The sequence below is a fragment of the Rhea americana genome, unplaced genomic scaffold (assembly GCF_003343005.1).
Source record: "Rhea americana isolate MKP2758 unplaced genomic scaffold, rheAme1 scaffold_106, whole genome shotgun sequence".
NCBI classification, from domain to species: Eukaryota; Metazoa; Chordata; class Aves; order Rheiformes; family Rheidae; genus Rhea; species Rhea americana.
In genome coordinates, this window is record NW_028185106.1 from 2,715,229 (window position 1) to 2,737,216 (window position 21,988).

The 21,988-nt window shown below is 37.5% G+C and overlaps 1 protein-coding gene across 1 annotated transcript in view; it reads left to right on the plus strand.

Moving 5' to 3' along the window:
* COL25A1 (collagen type XXV alpha 1 chain) overlaps positions 1 to 21,988 on the plus strand; it is a 308,714-nt gene that overhangs the window by 976 nt on the left and 285,750 nt on the right. The window contains exon 2 of the mRNA XM_085309395.1: positions 403 to 472. Within this exon, the coding sequence (XP_085165521.1) occupies positions 403 to 472 (70 nt within the window). The remainder of the gene's footprint in view (positions 1 to 402; positions 473 to 21,988) is intronic.

Genomic DNA, 21,988 nt, shown 5'->3' on the forward strand with positions numbered 1-21,988 from the left:
GGCCGTTGGCGCTGCGACGTGACGGAGCGGTTGACCGTAACGTCGAAACCGTTGAGTTCTCTCATCCGTAACTTGCAGATATGTGCGAACCTCAGTTCCTACATTTATTCCCTGCTTCGAAGACCGCTCTGTGTGTGCGTGTGTGAGCACGGGGAGCGTTTGTGCCAGGACCAGGGGTGGCAAAGGAGGGAGACAGCCAGTTGTGGCGGGCTTGTTTTGGTTGTCGTGGGGGTGGAGAAGTCACTGATATGCGTTGGGTCGAGTCCAAGTAAAGAAGTCATCAGTAGTTATGCAGTCTATGAAATAGTTGTAAATCACAGTTTACAGTCGTGCTGGTCTGTCATGCTGGTTCTAATGGGCTGAGCTTACCAAGTTCTCTCATGTTGCTTTTTTCACCCACAGAAATCCTATGAGCATTTGGCAAAAATAAGAGTAGCGAGAGAAGTGCCTCCAGAATGCAACTGCCCACCAGGTAACAGACACAATTTGGAAATCTTCTCATCAGTAGGAGATTTATGACTCTTTAGATCTTGGTATTCTGTGTTTTTCAAACACATGTAATAAAAAATACAAGTCAGATAAAGGAGATACAATTCTAGCTTTACTCTTTTTCCATCCCAGGTATACTTATTTATTGAAAAGGTATCCTGTTTGCCCTGTAGCACTGAATTGGAATTAATAGTAACAGAAACCTCAGTTATATTGAGAAGTGCCTAGAAAGTAACACTTAAGAAGAAGTTAATGATCTACACTAGCAAGAAGAAATCTATTAAGTCTTAAATGCTGTAACACTGAATCAAGGCATTGTGTGCTCGTTTTGGGAAGCAGAGTAAAAATTTATATTGAAAGTATTAAACAATTTAAAACAGAGTAAAATAAATGGAGAGTCAATTGTAAGTCTGCGGTAGTATATACAAGAGCTTTTCAATAATGTTTCCATATTTTTTGCCCTTATGGATAAAATTAGCACCCCTAGGAAGAGACTGTAAGTTTCATATTGAGGATTCCAAACTGGTTGTATTTACACAGCCAGTGATATTGCTTGACTTCGAAAATGAGCCCTGTGATTCTGAGATCAGTTATATGTACACACAAATAGTACTATGTTTTTTGGGGTGATTTTTTTKGGGGCAATCAAATAACTAGTCAATATTGTTTTAGTTATATAAACTTCTGATAATATGTACCCAAGTTCAAAAAGGTATCTTAAAAATTAAGAAAATAATGCTAATGTTTCCCTGGGTGATGCAGTAATTCTAGCATCCTCTGTGTGATGACGCACAATGGATATATAGTATGCTTTACACATCCTGCCACTCCATTTGAAAGACATCTCCTTCACAGGTGAAATATTGATGTTCAGTAAGAATTAAGCTGATTAACATGATAATGTTTGGTAATAAGATATGTAATAGTACTGTGCGTATAAGGGTGGAGCCCTTCTAGTTAAGGGTCTAACCTGCCAGATGCATCAGTCTGAAAGGACTACTGAATCTCAGTGTTAAAACTGACATCAGTGGCTGGTATTTTGCTGATAATAAAACTGAGAGCAGAATACTTTACTGACTGGAATAGGTATTTCTATGGTTGGCATGAAAAGGACAGTATCTTTGTTGGTTTAGGACTGTTTTAAGAGAATACTTAGAATTACTGAACTCTCTGCCGCTTTTGGTAAGAAACACTGATTTTCTGCTGAATTGCATTGTATATATTTTTATCCTTTAAGGCTAACATTAATGTCGAGTGTTGTTCATATTTTTCTATTGCTAACTGGAATAAATTGTAAGATTTGTTTGTGCACTYGAAATGAGGGTTGCTTATCAAGTTGTCTACAAAGATATGCACAGTGAGTCTGAAACACCAGCAAGTTTGTTTCCAAGCTATCTCACTTATAATAATCATTATTTAAGTTCATTTATTGTAATATTTTCAATTACTACTTTCAGACTAAAGGTCTGTCTCTACTGTTTCACAGTTGGTGTTATATGCTGCTTTACTTCTGCACTACCACTAGAGCTCCACATTACACCAATTATTACCCTCCTTTTATTTTTAAGAAGTATATTTTGTTTAAATAGGTAATGAGTGATAGAATGTTTCTCGCATAATTTGTAAAAATCCTCACTAGACGGAAGTCAGAACAAAATAATCTGCAGAATGTTTTCAGGTAGGGAAGATTCATAAGATGAGGATAACTTACATGAATAACTGTCAAAAATATTTTTACAAAGAAGGCTAGCTATTATGGGGATTAGAAATGTGATATGGATCTTTTCACCTCTTGGTAGCTATTTCAGTTTGGAAGAACGTTTTGTAGATATTGCCATGTGATAGTCCCATTTTGAGCAGCTTAAAATGAGTTGGTCTCACGCTTTCTGCCAGTGGACAGGTGTATATCTCAAAATGGCATTGTCTTGGATGCCTTATCTGAGAAAACAAGCGCTGAAAAGCGCTGCCATCCAAGTACTGTGCCTTCCCAACTGCAGTGATTGTCATGGTCAGGCATAAGACAGAGCAGGAAGGATAGGGCAAATAAAGTGTTATTACTTCATTTGGGTAACCATTATAAATTTCATATAGTGAATCATACCTTCTGGAATATGACTAATTTACTGTTAGAACTGCTTTTTCTGTGGACATGGTGGGCTTTTATTTTCATCCTTAATGCTATTACTACTTCTGTATTCAAAAAGGCATGTGGTTTAATGTGAGAAGAAACGTGGAAATTTTTTCTTTTTTCAGTTTCGTGCTATTTGTGAACCTAAGAGAAAATTACATCTTTACTTCTCCACATGATTCCATTTTTGCTGCTTTATTCTGCTCAGCTTCTGCAGTTTTTCACTGGGATTGTATAATAGTACAATATAGGTCTGTTAGAGATGATTTTGGAAAGCCTTTACAAAACAAACATTCAGAGGTGGTTTTAAAAGATCCCTTATGCTGTAGGAACAAGGCTGTTGCCAAATGGCCGCCAAGGCAGTTCCATTTTCTTATTCTTTAAAGGTAAATAATCTGTACTTGGAAAAAATGTTATGCTGAATTTTCCTCTTGTCTTTTGGCAGAAGACAATCTGTGAGCAGGAGAGTGAGAATGTGTCCTCTGATTTAGGATTAAAGTTCTGTAACTGGTTAGACATTATTAGCTTGAGATACTCATCCTTTTGTGGTTCTCCATGGTAGGAACTCAAATGTTCAAGTGAAACTGGTTTTTGAAAGGCTTGGATGCTAAAAGCAGCCAGATTTGCAACTCTTCATAGCTTGCAAAGTTGTCTACATGTGACTCCTTCTAACTCAACAGTAGCATTAAACTTTGTTCAGATTGAAGACTAGTTGCATTTCTCTTATAAAAAATATATTTTCACTAAATGTGGTTTTCTAATTATCTTATTTTCTTTATAAAAGAGAGATATTGTGAGGAGATACTAGTTTTCATTTCAATTCTGTAGGACTGAAACAGATACTAAAGATTTTGTAAATATTTTTAAATGACAATAGCAGGAATTCTTTCTTTTCTTAAAGCAGAGCAGTAAAGTTTGAAATGTAAATGCACACTGACATTCCTTTAAAATTACCTCAGTTCTAACAAGAGTGCCAGCATAAATCCCATGCTTGCAACTAGTGTTGCAGTCGCTGCTGGCAGTTAACCTTCTGCATATAGGACTGGGGGCAAATTGAATGACTAAAATTATTTTAAGCCTAATAAATTTATTTTCATTTGTCTCTCAGATTTATTAATTATTGTAAATTAATTGTAAAATTAATTGTAAAACACATTGTAAAAATGTTTCCCAACTGTAAAAGGTGACCAAAAAATAGGTTTGTAGGTGATTATTTCCGTATATTTAAATTTTTCTTTAAATAATAGTGGCAACATAGATATTATGAGGCACAGTCAACCACAGTGCTGGATACCTTCTACCAAGTGTAAGAATTCTACTGTTGTGGAAGATGCAACGCCCACAGAAAAGCACAAGGGTACTTCTACTTCAGTAGAAATTATTGACTATTATGAAGTTCTGATGCGCGTATTCATGTGTTGCGATGTTTCATTCTGTAAGGAGTTCTTGAAAAGCCCATTTGTAGAGTCAGATCACAGAATCTTTGAGGTTGTAAGGGACCTCTTGAGATCATCTAGTCCAACCCCCCTGCTGAAGCAAGTTCACCTAGAACACATTGTACAGGATTGTGTCCAGATAGCTTTTGAAAATACCAAAGGAAGGAGACTCTACAGCCTTTCTGAGCAACCTGTTCCAGTGCTCTGTCATTCTCACAGTAAAGAAATTTTTCCTTGTGTTCAGACAGAACTTCCTGTGTTTCAGTTTGTTCCCGTTGCCTCTTGTCCTGTCGCTGGGCACTACTGAGAAGAGTCTGGTCTCATGCTCTTTACACACATCCTTCAGATACTTATATACACTGATAAGATTCCACCCCCCTCAGCCTTCTGTTCTCCAGGCTGAGCAGTCCCAGTTCTTCTAGCYTTTTCTTGTATAACAGATGCTCTAGTCCCTTAAAAATCTTAGYAGCCCTTCACTGGACTTGCTTCAGTAGCTCCATGCCCCTCTCGTATTGGGGAGCCCAGAACTGGATGCTACTCCAGGTGTGGCCTTATCTGGACTGAACAGAGGGGGGAGATCAATTCCTGTGACCTGCTGGCAGTACTCTTCTTAATGCACCCCAGGATACCATTGACCTTCTTGGCCACAAGGGCACATTGCTGGCTCATGGTCAACTTGTTGTGCACTAGGACCCCTAACATGATGTTGGCAGGAACAGGGGTGTAAGTCTGTTAGTCCAAGAGATTCTGCCTTGGTCATCTGACTAGCCTAACAGGCTGTTACATGTGGTTCTACATGTCTCTCTTATTTGGGTTCAGTGGCAAAGCTTCTGCTTAATTCAGTAGACATGAGATTCAGGTAGCAGTTGCTTAAGAAAATAGTCTTAATTATGAATAAAATTTTAAGAAAGACAGAAAGCGTCTGTCAAAAAGTAATGTACCCTTTCTGAGGATTGATTTTAGTTTGAAAGGAAGCAGAAAAATGTAGAAACGCAGGATAACTGAGTCTTAGGATGGGTACTGAAAGTTGGTGTATGATGGCTACACGTAGCAGCACTGTAAGTAGCTTTTATATAATGTGGCAGGTGAAATTCCATGAAGTTGTTTTGTATTCTTATAATTTAAATTCATAGATACACATCTATTTTATTAGAAGTTTCAGTGCAAGTATGATGCATCCATTCTTCAGCTGGGCGCAGTTGCTTTCTTTCTGGTTCTTTTGGTTAAGTTGGGTTGGCTTGTTGTGACCCTGCTATTTTCACACTACAGTTTAGGTCTTTGTTTTAGTATAATTGATTTAAAAGAAAAAAAAAAGGATAAAAAGAAAACCACAGGAAGTAGTGAAAATATAATGAGGCGATTAGTTGGAACTGAAAATAAGACAGTACAAACAACCAGTAGATTTTATAGTGTATGTATTGTGCTGGCTTTTCAGAGGAAGGATTAAGAATCCATGCTCATGATTCAGGGGACTGGTGTGATTTGATTTTCATCCCTGGAAGTTTTATTAACACATTTTCAGAAGTCTTCAACTTATCACATTTACTCTCTTTTGGAAGTAATGAAACTTTTTTTTTTCAGCTTCTGGGAAAGACCTATGTAACATGAATTTATTCCATTTTTTAAAAAAATAATATTATATAAATAGGAGTGCCTATGTTCCTTATGTTTCTTTAACTTTCCTTTCCCTTGTATTCAGATACCTTTAGCTTCAAACCCTTTCCAAGCATGAGCACTGTTGTCATTCTTTTTTATTAGCTAACTCTTTTGTGCTGTTTTTGCAGTCTTGTCATCTTGATTCTCCATCCCAGTCTTAAAAGTCCTTATGCTTTGGCATTTGAAGTGTCTCCTGGTTGGCTATCATCAGGTTATCAAGTTTCTTTTAGTGCAGTTGCGTGTGTATAAACCTGTTCATTCAGCAGATGAAACACCACTGTAGGCCAGAGTCTTTCCAGGATAGAAAATGCCAGTTAATCTTATTCTGATTTTAGTAATTCTAGTGGGAAGACTGTATTCTACAGTTAATAAAATGTGCAGCACACTTATCACTGAAGAATGTTGGGAGCAGCATGGGTGATAAAAATCAGTGTATTTTCTTAGCATCCTAGTACTATTTTTGTCCTCCAAGGCACCTTAGGTTTGTCTTGATGTGCAGTAGAAGTAGATGAACAGACTATATAATACAGGCACTCTTTCTTAATTCTGCATTTTCTGTAAGGACTGTTTCCTGGAACATTTTGGTTAGTGAGATAGAAAGAATGCAGGAGAAATCAAAATTTGAGAATTAAAAGAATCGAGAAATTTATATCAGCAGGATATTACTTTTTTATGATCGCATTGAAATATTTCTATAAAAACAAGCGAATAAAGAAAAGGAGAGCTGACTTAGACCTGAAAGAAAATACAGATGGATATAGAAAGTATCCAAAGTGTTTTGCCTTGTTACTTAAAATTCCAGTGTGTGCTCTCTGAATCTAGCTTCCAGCACTACTTATTTCTGCTGCGTTTATATCATCTATTCGCTGAATGCAGAACTCATCCTTAATTTTGTAATTTTTTTGGCAGGTCTTTGAGTTCCTCTTTCATACCTTCACTGGTTTGATATTTTTCATTTCCTAGATAAAGATGTTTATTGATGTGCAGTGGCACGCAACCTTCTGGGTAGTCTGTTGTCATGTTTGGATGACTGATTAAAGATATGTTTTACCCCCACAGAACAGATAAATATATTTTTTGGCTAACATGTGACCTTTTAATTCTTTTCCCTCTGGGTTAGGGAGGTAGAATGTACAGCRTGATCAATGAAACATAATATGGCTCAAAGAAGAACTGATTGACAGCAGGTTGCACCAGATTTTTCTCTTTTATAGTATTATTGACATAATTGGTGTTATAACAAGGGTTGATTTGACCATAAAAGTCTTGTTAAAAAGGGTTTTTTAAAAAGTCTTGATTTAAAATTGATTGGACTTGCACAGTTTTGTCACACAAGGTATGTTTAAAATACCATCTCCCAAGAAAGGTTTGGTTATCTACATTAATTGTAATTGAATGCTTGCCCTTCAGTTTTGCGTATCTTCTGTGTGTATTTTCCTTCATGTGGCAGCTGTCAATCTTGAAAAAGAACAGCTTTTTGAGTCAAAGTAGTTCCAGTACAGTAGTCTTGCTGTGTGAGAAGTTCCATTAAGTTCAATTCTGGAACAATGCTTTCTGCAGTATATGTGTGTTTTTGTGTGTGTTAATATGTCGCTGCCCTCAGGAGTCCCTAAAGCTTCAATAACTTAGTTTTGTACAGCAATACTTGTGTTGATTCCCCCTCCCCCCACACTTCCCCTTATAAAGTTAGTGGATTCTTTGCACTCTGTTGCTAGAAGAATGACATCACTGCACTTGCATTGCAGCAGAGATCCTCTTTCTGACTCCCGTATAGATTTGTGGCTGCAGCCTACCTGTCTATTTTCTCTGTATTTAGTACTGTAAAAATCAGCTAGCTATGTAAAAGAGCTTGACTGATAGAAGCTGTCTTTACAGGTCATTGTAGGTTACCGGATAGAATCACAGAATTAATTTGTTCAAGTTACTGATCCTTTGAAATAATAAATCTTATTTGAACCCCCCGCACACACACGCACACAACTTCAGTCACAATGCTAACTACAGTCTTTTTAGGAAGACTGGTGTACAAAGAGCACTTTACCCCTTTCTTGTTTCAATTGATTACCCTGCCAGATTTCCTGAAAGTCAGCCACAAAAAGGAAATCTGATAGCCTACTAGAACTATTAAGGAGATATAAGAAGGCATAGAATAATACAATGTGGAAGAAATGTTTCTTTCCCTATACAACCGAGGCTGCAGCATGCAGTTAGATAACACACTCAATAGTGATCCTGATGCAGTAGGCTGGCTTTTTGCTAGTTTGTAGACTGTCAGGTTTCACCAGTTAGACTTACAGTAGAGCAAAGACTGAGAGCTGTGCCTGCTTAAATTCATTAAGTTAACAAAGCAGATGTTGTTTGTGAGAGCTCAATGAAAATGAAATATATCAGGAAAAAATTTCAGAACTGAGTGCCTAAATTTGCCTGGGTGAGGTTCACATATACCTTTCATGTAAATTTAGCTGTTTTTTTCCATATGTAGACTAACATTTGAAATGCAGGTCTAGTGTTACCTCAGGAGACCATCTTATTCATGCTTCTGTGTTCTAGAAGGAGCATATTTGATCATCCTTGTCAAGTATTTCTTTCCATGTRGTTCACAACTGCTTTGTTTAGTCAGTTGTGACTCTACAAGTTGTTGGATCTGCCTCAATGATGAGATKAAGTACAGCAGCCTCACTTTTTTCCTCAGTAAAAAATATGTTGCTCTGTRATACAGTATTGGAGTAAATAGATAAATGTGTAGCGCTAAAAATTGCTGGTACATAGGTATGCCAATGCTGAAATAACCTACTATTTAAAAACTTTCAGTCATTACCTAGTTCTTGTACTTAACTATCAGGTTAGAAAGCTCTTTATTAGCAGGCAAGCTAATTTTCTTATCTGCAAAGTAAATTGCTTGTCTCAGTCTCCACAGTCATGGAGAAAACCTGATCACTGTGCTATTTGTAAAACTGCATATTTAGATATGTTGGAAGGCAGTGTTTTCTGTGATGCATACTGTAAAACCTCTTACTCTTCCTGTTCCTTCCCTGCACTTGYATTTTCTGATATATTGAAATTGATTCCCATTTATGTGTGCAGACATCTTTATATGAGCAGGTCTATAAGCAGTTGTAAATACTGCATGTGGGTTTTGGACAGAGAGTTGTTCCTTGTGCTTTGAAAGCTTTGAAACATGATTATGTCTGGTGAGCTTATTTGAAGAAATACGTAATTATTATAATTCTTARTTATGTTCTTATAGTTCTTGTAATTATGATGACAGCCCTCTGTAGGGCAAAGAAACAGTGAACAGCATGAAAAAGTAGTGTGTTAACAGAGGTGATAAAATTAGGATAACAAATTTCAGAACAGTCTAGAAGTGAAAACAGTATAAAAAGTGATTTCAGATTGTTCTAGATGGAATGATACTTGTGCCTACACATGTACAACCAAGAAGCAGCATAGCTTTTAAACATTTTCTCCTAACCTATCTTGAAAATAGAGGAAGTGGTCAAGGATGAAGAAGGTGTAGCTTTCTTTAAAATGTGTGCAGATAACTTATGTAAGAAAGTTGAAGGCCCATTCAGATCTCCACATTTAGTTTTAAATAGCTTTCATTAGACATTAAAATTATTGTGTTGGATGTGGATGTGCATGAAACTTACTGTGTAGTTATTGTGTGTTGGGCAAGTTTAGTTAATTTCTGTAATGATTTGTATTTTTAAAAAAAAAAATACTCTCAGGAATTTAAAGCTGCTTCTCCCCCCACCCCCTCCTTCTGTAATGAGACTTCTGGATTTTGTGTTCACCTTTGCTAACATAACTGTTTGGGCTTGAAATGGAGGATGGATCTTGGGATCCCCACAGACTCTTGGGAAGGTAGACCATTCAAGGAATAATGACGTAAGTTCCTTCAAGTAACCTCCTTTACCTGTCCATTGTCCTTCCAGAAGCTCAGCTGAAGAGGGGCTGAAGAAAGGAAGAAACAGATTAAATGATCTTTCTCTCAGATCTTTGATCCTGCTCTTAATGCCTCATAGCGTGCTGTATAATACCCGGTGCGAAGTACTGCTATTCTGAGCAGTGATATGACGCTTTTTGTAGTTTTTCACATTCTAATGTGGACAGAGGGTAGGCTGCCTGTCAAGTTGTGGGGACATAGCATAGAATATAGCTCACTTGATGATGTATTTGCAGGGAAAACTGTGGACAGCTTGAACTTGCTGGGAAAACCTGTATAAAGCCAGGTGGTTTGATCCACTGCTTGTGCTATTTCTGGGTACTACTTCAGTCTTTTGGTATCTGGGAGATGCTTCCTCCAAGCTTTAAAGATTTGTGTGAGGAAAGTATCTTATTTTCTCTTCCTTTTTAAAGAAGCAGGACCAGTTAGCTCATGGACTTGGTTCTTCCTGMTCTTCTGAAGAGCTGAGATACTCATAGAAATAGGAGCTGCAGTGTAAGTGCCGTAAATACTGTGGGAGAAAGACTATAGAAAATAAGTAGTTTTAAGGTCTTTGTTGATCATCTGCAATTTATGCTTTTTAAACAAAAATCCATTTGTTTTATTTTCCACTTCAGTATTTTCAGTGTCACTTCCCTGAATATAGTACCACAAAGGAAAAATATCATACCGAATCCACAAATACACTTTAAAGATTTGGCTTGTGAATGGGATTCCTTCTATAGTCCAAGTATAAACTCATTCTTAGTCTGTTGTATTTAAGGCTGTGCTGGAAAAATTGCTATTTTAAAGAAATATCTTCTAAAATGATGGAGAGGAGGGAAGTTTTGATACCAGAAAAATACATTTTTAAAAAACAGAGACCAAAGTCTTTTACTGGGCATGTGGCTGCCATCCGAGTGACAGATTTGTGAATGCATATCCAAAAGAAGAATGTCCCTTTAATTTCAGRGACACTAAGCTGTTAACTCTCTACAAGGATATTTCTGTAATCAGAATCATGTTCAGGYTATAAGAGCAAGAACACGGTTGTAGACTGAGGTCTAGCTTGTTCTAGTAGTAGCAGTTGTGTTGCTGGGGAATGATGCAAGGCTTTTTATATGTCAGCCCTTCAGCTGGATGATGCTAGGGTTTTAATGGAGGGCTTCAGTGCTAAAAGTCAAAGTGTATGCATCTTAAGCTGAGGAAGTATTTCCTTTAGCTGGCAGCTATAATAATCTTTTTTAAGAATATGACAACTAGATGCTTGAAGGCACCACTCCTCTTCCCCCACCACGTCCTCAGAGTAAGCTACTGTTCCAATTCTCTTGATGTTCTTATGGGAAGCCTTGATATTTGAGCGCAAGGGTATGGCTATCGGGGATTAAAAGGATAAGCTCCATAGGTCTGTGGATTAATATACTCTTCTCTTGCAGTCACAGAGTCCACATTTAGATAACATGCAATGATAACTGCTGTGAAAAATAGTATTAAGCATTGATTGAAAGATCTCTGTACTGTCAACTCCTGCTTGTTCCAGATACTACCAGCTGACACTGTCTCAGTGGATGACAAACACCGAGAACTGTTGCTTCAGCTTGATGTGGAAGTGCTTAATATACTACTGATTTCACATTCTTCTGCTGTGAAACAGGATAACTGTCTCAAACTCAGTAAAAATACTTTCTGACTTGTACCAGGAGATGTTCTCTGTGCTGGCATACATATTCAAATACAGAGCTAAGTGAGGTTATTTTTAAGATGATCATTCTGGCAGTGCTGAACTTCATCTCTGTACTTTTCTTTGTTTCTGTCCTTCTGGGAAGCTTGACAGTTGTTTGGGTATGTTAGTAATATGTGCTTTGGGAGATGACTTTGTGTGGCACTTAGAGATGAATGCAGTAGTATCACAAAAAATGGATCATGGTGTTTACTGTAGTTACCTATGTATGTATATGAAGAAGTTGCCTTTCTATGAGGAACATCTTGCATATGTCTTCCTGGGAGTAAGTACACAGAATGTTGATGAACCAGAGAGGCTGAGAGGTACGGTGGTGTGGTATCACTTTAAAGTGAACCAGTGCTTATACAGACATTTTCAGTACTTAGTTAGCATTTGTGTCTTTGTAGTGATGACAGCCATGTTTGTAAAAGGCTGGAAATGTTTCTGTATGTGAAGATGAAGTGTTTTTCCAATGCAGCAAGCATGTAAGTGCATTATATTTCTCTAGTGTAAGGAGACTAGTCTTAGTGAGGAGAGATTAGTATTTGTCTGACAGTTGTGGATTTCACTTTAGAACAGCTTTGCATAATCCCTTATTTTGATTTTTTTGAATTCCAGGCTGAACCAAATCTTAATGTGCAGGAGGAAGACTTCATTTTAGTACATTCAATTAAGAGACAGCACATAAGCCATTATAGTGGCCAGTTAAAAAGAAGAACTTTGAACCACAACTAATGAAGGAGAACTATAGCAAGACTGAAATCCTAACTTTTTTTTTCCTTTTGGAATTGATTTGCTGCTCCATGGTGGTCTTTTGATTTATTCCAAACAGTTCTAGTCCGTTTTAGGATTAGAAGACATTAATCTGTTTTTAGTATGTATTATTATAACTGGAGCACTCTGGAAGAAGCAGTCTCCTAACAAGTTCAAAGGAATGCACCTTTAAATGAAACATTGTGCTAATGGATTACAGCAAGGCATAACTAAGTAACAGTTATATATTCTGGTGGTGTTTCCTTATAGGACTGTGAAGGAAGGATAATCTTTGTATTTGATTTCCTCCATCAGTAAAATAGGATTGATGTAAATGTTGTACACATTAACCAAAGATACGCTGAGATCTTACAGGTACAAAATGTTAATAATTTGGAGTAACACTACTGTCTAGAGTGTCAGTTCTCCCCCGCCCCCCAAACTGCAAAATATATTCCTCTCCTAGCCATCTTAGCTACCTCTCTATGCTCCTTTTTTGATCCCTAAGATCTAACATAATCAAGTGGAGTCTGTTAAAGTGCCATTGCTGTCAGTTAGAATCATAGAATCAGTAAGGTTGGAAGGGACCTCCGGAGATCATCTAGTCCAGCTTCCCTGCTCAGCAGGGTCACCTACAGCATGTTAGATAGGGTTGTGTCCAGACGAGCCTTGAAGATCTCCAGAGAAGGAGACTCCACMACCTCTCTGGGCAACCTGTTCCAGTGCTCCGTCGCTCTCACAGGGAAGAAATTCCCCCTCACATTCAGGCAGAACTTCCTGTGCTTCAATTTCTGCCCATTGCCTCTTGTCCTGTCACACGGGACAACTGAAAAGAGTTTGTCCCCGTCCCCTTGACACCCTCCCTTCAGGTACTTGTAGACATTGATAAGATCCCCCCTCAGTCTTCTCTTCCCCAGGCTGAAGAGGCCCAGCTCTCGCAGCTGTTCCTCATAGGGCTATGAAGATGATCAGAGGGCTGGAGCACCTGCCCTATGCTGGACTCTCTCCAGTAGCTCCAGGTCTCTCTYGTACTGGGGAGCCCAGAACTGGACACAGGACTCGAGATGAGGCCTCCCCAGGGCTGAGTGGAGGGGCAGGATCACCTCCCTTGACTGCTGGCAACACTCTTCTTAATGCACCCCAGGGTACCGTTGGCCTTGGCCACAAGGGCACATTGCTGGCTCATGGTCAACTTGTCATCCACCAGCACTCCCATGTCCTTCTCTGCAGAGCTGCTCTCCAGCAGGTCAGCCCCCAGCTTGTACTGGTGCCTAGGGTTATCCTTCCCTAGGTGCAGGGCTCTGCACTTGCCCTTGTTGAACCTCAGGAGGTTCCTCTCTGCCCAYCTCTCCAGCCTGTCCAGGTCTCTCTGAATGGCAGCACAGCCCTCTGGTGTGTCAGCCACTCCTGCCAGCTTGGTATCATCAGCAAACTTGCTGAGGAGGCACTCCGTCCCCTCATCTAGGTCATTGATGAATAAGTTGAACAGGACGGGACCCAGTCCTGAGAGCTGGGGGATGCCATTAGCCACAGGCCTCCAACTAGACTCCACGCCACTGGTGACAACCCTCTGAGCTCTGCCTTTCAGCCAGTTCTCAGTCCACCTCACTGTCCACTCGTCTAACCCACACTTCCTGAGCTTCTCTAGGAGGATGTTATGGGAGACAGTGTCAAAAGCCTTGCTGAAGCCAAGGTACGCAACGTCCACTGCTCTCCCCTTATCTACGCAGCCAGTCATTCCATCGTAGAAGGCTATCAGATTGGTTAAGCAGGATTTCCCCTTGGTGAATCCATGCTGGCTACTCCTGATCACCTTCTCCTCCGTATGCCTGGAGATGGCGTCCAGAATGAGCTGTTCCATCGCCTCACCAGGGATGGAGGTGAGGMTGACCGGCCTATAATTGCCTGAGTCCTCCCCCTCTTGCCCTTTTTGAAGACTGGAGTGACACTGGCTTTCTTCCAGTCCTCRGGCACCTCTCCAGTTCTCCATGGCTTTTCCAAGATGATGGAGAGTGGCCTGGCAACAACATCCACCAGCTCCCTCAGTACCCATGGGTGCATTCTATCTGGGCCCATGGATTTGTGGATGTCTAGCCTGCCAAATTCCTTTTCTGAGAATATGGAAATGAGATCTTGTATATGTATTCTTCCTTTAAGTTGCTGAACCATCACACTGGAAGTTAGTCTAAAGTAGATTAACTTGTAATTGAAGTAAACTTTCAAGAGGAAAGGAAACTAGTGTGTTGTCTTCTAGATGATAATTGAGTCCTAAATTAATTCTAAATGGTCCCACCTGGTCTTCCACAGGCTGTTAGCTGGTGTCAGCCTGGTTGTTGCTAGCATTGCATAATGTCTTTAGAAAATGAGAATTCTCTCCTTTATTAGATGCACTGAACAAACAGATCTCCACTGGACAATGATTTAAAAAAAAGAAACTATGGATGGTTCCTTTTAAACTGAAAATTAACATGAATTCTGTACAAAGAGTCTTCCCCACATTCAGCTGAAAAGTGTTTTTTTTTCTTTTCTTTTTTTTTTTTTTTCTGCCAACCCTCTCCAAAACCTTAAAGAACCCTCTTTAGTGATTAGGACAGCTGAGCAATGCTAGTTTAGCTTACTCATGCTGGGACAGAAGTAGCTTCTTGTGCTATCATGCTTTCTGATATACAACTGTTATTTCACTTTTAATTGATGATATGTAGAAATAACTTTTAAAGTAGCCTTTGACTACACTGAATATGTGCAAAAATGCTACTTCAGGCATGTGAATAATTCCACGTGTTTTAACTGAAGTCAGTGGAGTTACTCTGGAATTTTGCCCATGTGCTTTGGGATCTGAGCTTAGCCTCACTTTTTCTTTGGATATCTGTGCATTTTATAGGCAGCTACTATTGTCTACTTTAGCTTTGATATATAGTTCTTTTTTATCATATTGATACTATTTTTACTATTAAGTTTACCTTTTATCCTTTACAGTATTTGAACTAAGAAACAAAAACATTGTCTAGCTGCACTTACAGGAATATGGAACTAGTTATTTAATATCATAAGATTTCTGCTTTGAGAAGAACTGTATATGTTTAACATAGTCAGTTGCTAATAATAGCATGTGGATAAGGATTAATGAAGTCAAAATTATTCAGAATCTTTGGGAAAATTCATGCTGGTTCTGAGGAATGCTTGTTTCTGAATGAAGACACATACTCCCTGAAATCATCTTTTTTCAGATGCCTACTCTTTGAATCCAGTGTTCTTTAAACTGTATTGCTGGACATAAMAAAGAGGGTTACTCACATCTCTGTATCGTATTGTGTCCAGACACACTAATCTTTTTGTTAGGCTGTGATGGGTCACCTCAGTCTAAACCATATGAAACTACTGAGTAAAAGTGGCTTGAGAAGGACTTTTTGTGACAGACAGCCATCAGTTCAAAGTTTGAGATGAAACTATAGTGATCTGTGAGGAGAGGTCTGTAGGGAGCCTTTTTCACAGCAAATGGACAGATGGTTTTATCTACTTGAGATCACACAGAATATAAAATGGTACCAGTGCTTGCATCCCTACTAAATGAGATTGTATGGCTGCTTCATGATAAGAGCATAYATTTTTCATGGACACAGTGGGGGGGCATTTAGTCCTTGCTACTGTTCCTTTCAGCTGCTTTGAGAGAATAAACTGTCCTTTTGTAAAGTGAAATAGAGTTTTTTAGTAAAACAACAGCTTCATAAAGGATGTCATTGTGTACGTATGTACCTTCTATATAACTAGCCCCTGCTTGTTTTCTGAAGTAAAATCAAGAGAAAGGCTAAAACTAATAATTCCCAAACTCTCTTGTTTGTGTTTTGGTAAAATACAATTAGTTGTTCAGATTGTGCTTTCAAATAACTGAATCTGATAAAACAAGATTTTCATCATATGTGCTACTTGATAAACAAAGAAGGTATGTAGGAGTATATTTTTTAAAATATACTGTAAATAATATAACTAGTAATGCATTGTACAGCAGCAGATTGTWTTTCATGTTCCTCTGCATTCCTTAAATATGCTGCATTTTACTGATAAATCTTTTTCTTTAATTGTATACAAAATATGATCTTAGGATATTGACCTTTTTATTGGCTAAAAATACCCCTTAGTTTAAGCTACAGGGAGAAAATAATTGATTTCTTATTCTGCTGTCAGCTAAGAACAATTTTAAAATAAAATATTGAGAAAAATTGTGAAGTTGCAAAAAATTTTCTATCTCTAAATGACATAGTTTATTCTTCGTCTGATCGAAACATTTTTACTGTGATGAATAACAATATCTTTTAGAGATAGTATGTTGATATCACTTTTATTTGCCCATTGTTATGTGTTATAGATGAAACATTTTTTTTGAAAAATCAAAGAAGCCACTGAACAGACTGTTCTCAAATTGTTTTGTCAGACAAAAAGGAAAATTGGCAAAAATACTTTACTCTTGGAAATTTTAATGTTCTTATAAAAATTTGGATCTTGAAAAATCTTGGAGCTTTGTTGTTTAAGAGTTATTTAAGTGTTAAGTGTTTAAGAAGAGTTGTTGAAAATGCAGAAAATGTCTCCAATCAAATACCTTCTTTGATTTTTCTGATGTGAAACAACTTTTTTTTTTTTAAGAGAGGGGAAGGAAGACCCTGTCCTTTTAACAAGAATTGCTGTAACCTAGAGAGGTTTTATCTTTTCAGTTATAAGCTCTCTCTCTTTCAAATAAGATATAATCAAAAGTGAATTTTTCACTGAAGACTTTATTTTAACTGTATGATTTGATAAAAATGTTTTCATTTGACTTGTGTAAGAGCTAGATAAAGTTGCAGTATTTCATAGGATAAATAGTTAAAGGATTCTTCAAATGCACCGCAGTTTTTGAAAAATGCTGATCTTTGTTCATTGCTGTCATTATTTTTTATTGTTGGATGGGCACAAGCTAGATATATAGAAGGTATCTAGTTTATGAATCCATCTTTATATTTTTACATTTTAATAGTTGATGATGGAGTGTTACGGAAACTAAAATATTTTATTTTCAAGGATTATTTTTTTCCCATAATATACAAGATCTGAGTTGCTATTGGGCTGGTTTTCTAGTGCATTGCACTTAAAACACTTACGCTTGTAAATTAAAAAGTTTAAAATAGTTCAGTGTGTTCTTCCTGATGAACCCATGATATAAAACTCTACCTTTATGATAACCTTCAAACTCCATCCTTAACCAGACACTTCTTAGACTGACCTTGAATTCGAAATTGTATTTGTTTAAGCCAATTACAACTGAAGTATGTGAACCTTGTGGGGGAAAAAAAATGTGTCTTCCATACACGTGATTTGTTTTATGATGATAAAAAACTTTGTATTTGGCTGCATCACAACTAAGTAAATATAAACCAAAGCTATCTGCAGTGTAAGGTTCCCTCTCATGAGGAATCACTGTCAAAAATAAAGCTTTTGAGGTGGATGAATCAGGGGATGGAACTTGCCATTTGCATTTCTGTTTGTTGTTTGGTTTCTAGGGAAATTTTTCTTTACATGTAAAGATGGCTGATGTAAGGATGTATAGGCAGGAAAAAAAAGCCGTGGTTGATAAGATGTAACCTTTGTAACTTCTTTTTTTTCGCTCATACCAATAATGATAGAGGAGCATTTTCTAGGAAGAAGGGACAAGTCCCCTAAATACGAATGTATTTTGCTGATGGTTGGATGTTTTAATAGGGTTCTTACATATACTGGAGGTGCTAGGTCCTTAGCTATCTATTTGCACATGCAGCTAGACAAATATAATAGTACATTCTTGTCCCTGGATATATGCTTATATTTTTTCTGAATTTTTGACTTTAATTTTTACTTAAATCTTCAGTTGTCACGTAAAGCTTCTAAATTTCCTCTGCCTTCTGTTAGTCTTGTAGCGTTTTTTAAAAAATATCTTATTCATGTAAGAAATGTAGCCTGGATCACATCTCATTTATTGCAGATGTCCATCGAACCTCCCGTCCTCCCCCCTGCTTTTCTCCCCTTTAAGTAAATCAAAAATTGGTAGGTCATTCTTGCACAGCCCTTTCTTGTCCCAGTGGCATCCTTAACATCTTTCAAACACCCATGCTTGTAACTTTATTTTGTATCGATATTTCAAATACACTTCTTTTCTCATAAGCAAGTGATGACAAATGAATTACTTTTTTTTTGTAGTACTATTTGAGAAATTTACATTTGTTTAAAGGTTAGTTAATTTTAGGATAAAATTTGTTCCCTTTAAGTCAACAATACTTCTAAGACTACCTTTTCCCCACAAATTGCTTGCTTTCCTGAATTCTTACCTGCCCTTGGTAGATACCAAAAATGAATGAGCACACTAGCACATGTTATTGAATGGATTTCCCCTTCTTCCCCCATATACCATAGTCTCTCCAGAAAAACTTCTGCCATGATTTGCATGTTTTAACTTGTCTACAAAATCTTTTTAGCTGTCTATCACTACTTTGACTGTTGCTTTAGCAKGTGAGCTAATGAGCAGTTTTGATTACACATTAATGGGTAGACATTGAAGGGCATTCTGTCTTCCAGGCTTCCTTTCACTTTTCCTTTTCATGTACCTAAGGACAGCAACCTGGGAGGACTTGCGAGTGCATTGTAGGACAGAATAGACAGAATTCAGACATTTCAGAATTTGAAGATTTGCAAGAATCCTGAAGCAGAGAAATAATCTGGGAAAAATACAGCTAATAAGGATGAGTACAAGGGACTTTGCATATAAATAAGCTTGTGTAGACATTGATTAGGTAGCTTTATATAAGTGTAATACTTGTACGAAAAATGTCCAACAGCCTGCTGGTTTATTGAAACAGACCATAATCTCTATGCAACATGAATTGAATTCCATTCTGTTTAGCATCAGTAAGATATCATTTACAGGATTCTGTCCAGTTTTGGGAGTTACAAAACTGGATCAAATTAAGAGAAGCCAGAGAACAGCTACCAGAACCATCATCAGAAAGTGTGTAGAAGGAGTGGTATACCGAGAGAGTTTGAGAGAACTGGAATAGTTTAGGTTAGAGCTGATACAATTGAGTGAAGGAGGAAACTCAAATAACTAAAAGTCAATGACAAGGAAGAAAAGAAGGAACAAGCTGTGTGTTTTGTATTTCTTGTCTGCACCACAGGAGAAATCTCTATAATGGAACAGGTTGTATCTGATGATTATAGCATCTCTATCATAAGAGATTTTTAAGAACAGACTTGTAGATAAATATCTGTGAGGAGTGCTATCAGTAACTTTTGCCATTATTGTAGCAAAGTGGTCTAGGTGATCTTTGGAAAATCCTTCCACTGCTCAGATGTCAAAATTCCTATAAGTTAAGTGCGGACTCCTTGCTTGTAGCAGATAATGTTGCTTTGTAGATCTTTTTCACAGATGCTAATTTTTAAATACCAGGATGTGTTCATTGTCATGCTTAGGCAGTCTGCCTATGCATGATAAGTGTAACATTGTTATCAGAGATTTATATTTCATTCAAGATCAGAAAAAGGAATCATAGCTCAGCAAGCGATGGGCTAATAAGTAATGTTTTGTATGAGAGAGTGGGGAGAAGGAGAGAAGAGGGAGAGTGAGAGGAGCTGAAGAGGGAGGTACTGAGGACAGAAGAGTGATTGGAGGTGCTCCCTTTTTTCAGTTTTTTTGTTTTATAGAATGATAGTGCTAAAATGTCAGCCAGATTACTTTTTGCAACAAATTCATAGCTTATTTTTCCTCCAAGTTGGAGAGTAGTTTTGTAATTTGCAAGATAAAATCTAGAAAATAAATTCTGCTGAAAAGTCTGCTGATAATGTGATTTGGCGGAGGGGAGTGTTTTCTGGGACATGCATATGTTTTAGTAGTATAGTAATTAAATTCTTGCAGACCTGCTTGTCAGTCAGTATTTGGTTTCTTTCTCTTYGGTGTGTGCACTTTTGATAAGATTTTTTTTTTAACCCCAGTTTTAGTGGGGCTGTGTGTCTTTTATTTATTTATTATTATTATTATTWTTTTTTTATAATGAAAAAAAAAGTTAAGCAAATATAGCTCTAGTAAATACTTGGTTGGTTGACCTTCAGAGAAAAAAAGCAAACATGTCATGAGATGTGAGGGTGATTTAAGTTTCATAGTGCTTTTTTTGTGCGTTGGTGCTAAATTAATACATTATAGTAGTATTTGAAGAAACTGTGTGGAGTTAGGTCTTCCCCCCCCCCAGTGTACACTGAAATTGTGATAACAGCTGCAATGTTTCTGAAATGAACAGTAAAACAATTTAACAAGAACTATGACAGAATATGCATCTCTAAATCTTCAATAACTCTGAAATTGTTAGGAAATCTATTACAGGGAAGACTCAGAATAACTGTAATTTTACATTTTAATGTCTAGAACTTGGAATGGATCTGCTTAATGTATTTCTTTATTTCTTTCCCCACAAATATCCTTCACCTGTTTTGTTCTTAAAAATGAATTCACTTTTGTTAGAAACCTCCTTGCAAGATAGAATGTGAGACTGTTTTTCTTCATTCCTCTCCATTCCTGTATGGAGTTGGCATGGCTAGCTAAATGCCTGAACGGTGGATGAATGCTCCTTCGGTTCGGAAAGACTGAGGGCCTCACAGTAAGGGGGAGCCTCTATTTGGTTTGAGTCATAGTTTGATCAAGCTTGGTGCTTTTATGAAAAAAGGTTTAGTCAACAACATAGTACTATTGGCATCGTTTCCATATGTATGAGGTGACAGCAGTGATTAAACAAACATGACTTTAAAGCATGGCTGCATTCTGAAAACTGACTTGTAAGATTTACACCTTCTTCGCTGACTCTGCTCCCTGTGTGTGTGTGGATATTGAGTATAATTGATTTGAATGACAAAAAAAGATTCCTTCTATTCCCATAGACAGTGGGGTAAGCTGGGTGCTATTTCTCTTTCGTTATTATCAGAATTGTTGAATGAGTTACAAGGTTACAGTTTTCACCCAAGCTTACCCACATAAGCTCATGCTGCAGAGGCCTCTCTGCCAGAGAAGTGACTGGTGTGAACAAACTTTATGGCAATAGTGTGCATGAAAGTAAGAATGGTCTTGTTTGGGGGGGAGGGAGTGTGTTCTGTTTTTAGAAAGGTGATAGACTGTTTTTTTTTTTCTTTTTTCTTTTTTTTTTTCTTTCCCTAAGGAACATCTATATGGTGCTATCAGAATGTTCACTTGCCCATGTATCTTTTTGGCTGGTAACAGATACTCAGAAAAACATACAGTAACCATAATAATATATCTGTGTATGTATCAGAAACATTAAAATGGAAATACCACTATCAAGTTCAAACACACTAGTAATTTTTCACTAGATTCCACTTCCAGCCTCTGGTAGTTTGCTGCTTGGAGAGGTTTTCAGGTAGAGATGATGTCTGTTGYTGTTGGAGAATTTCAGTTTACTACCTGAGTTTGCATCTTAATCTTACTTAATCTTAATCTCAAACTTGTTGTAAAATCACTACCTGAAAGAATACTGTTCAGAGGCAGCTGATGACTGCTAAAATTTATCAGCCAACAAGTACATGAGGTAAGACTGATGTTGAGAAGTTTTACTTATGGCACTGCAAACCCAAGAAATGAGAATATCCCTATAAACAAAATAAGCCCCATTATGTGCCTGTAAAATGAAGCACTAATACCAGTGTCTAGACAGTCACATTTCCAAGCTAGGAAATATACTTAGGCATTTTATTCACAGACTATGATTTGAAAGCTAAACATCAATTTATAGATTAGCCTTTGTATTTTGGAGTTTTTATCAGATTGCTGACACATTATTGATGGAGTTTGAGCTTTACAGCTGCTAATGATTATGCCATTG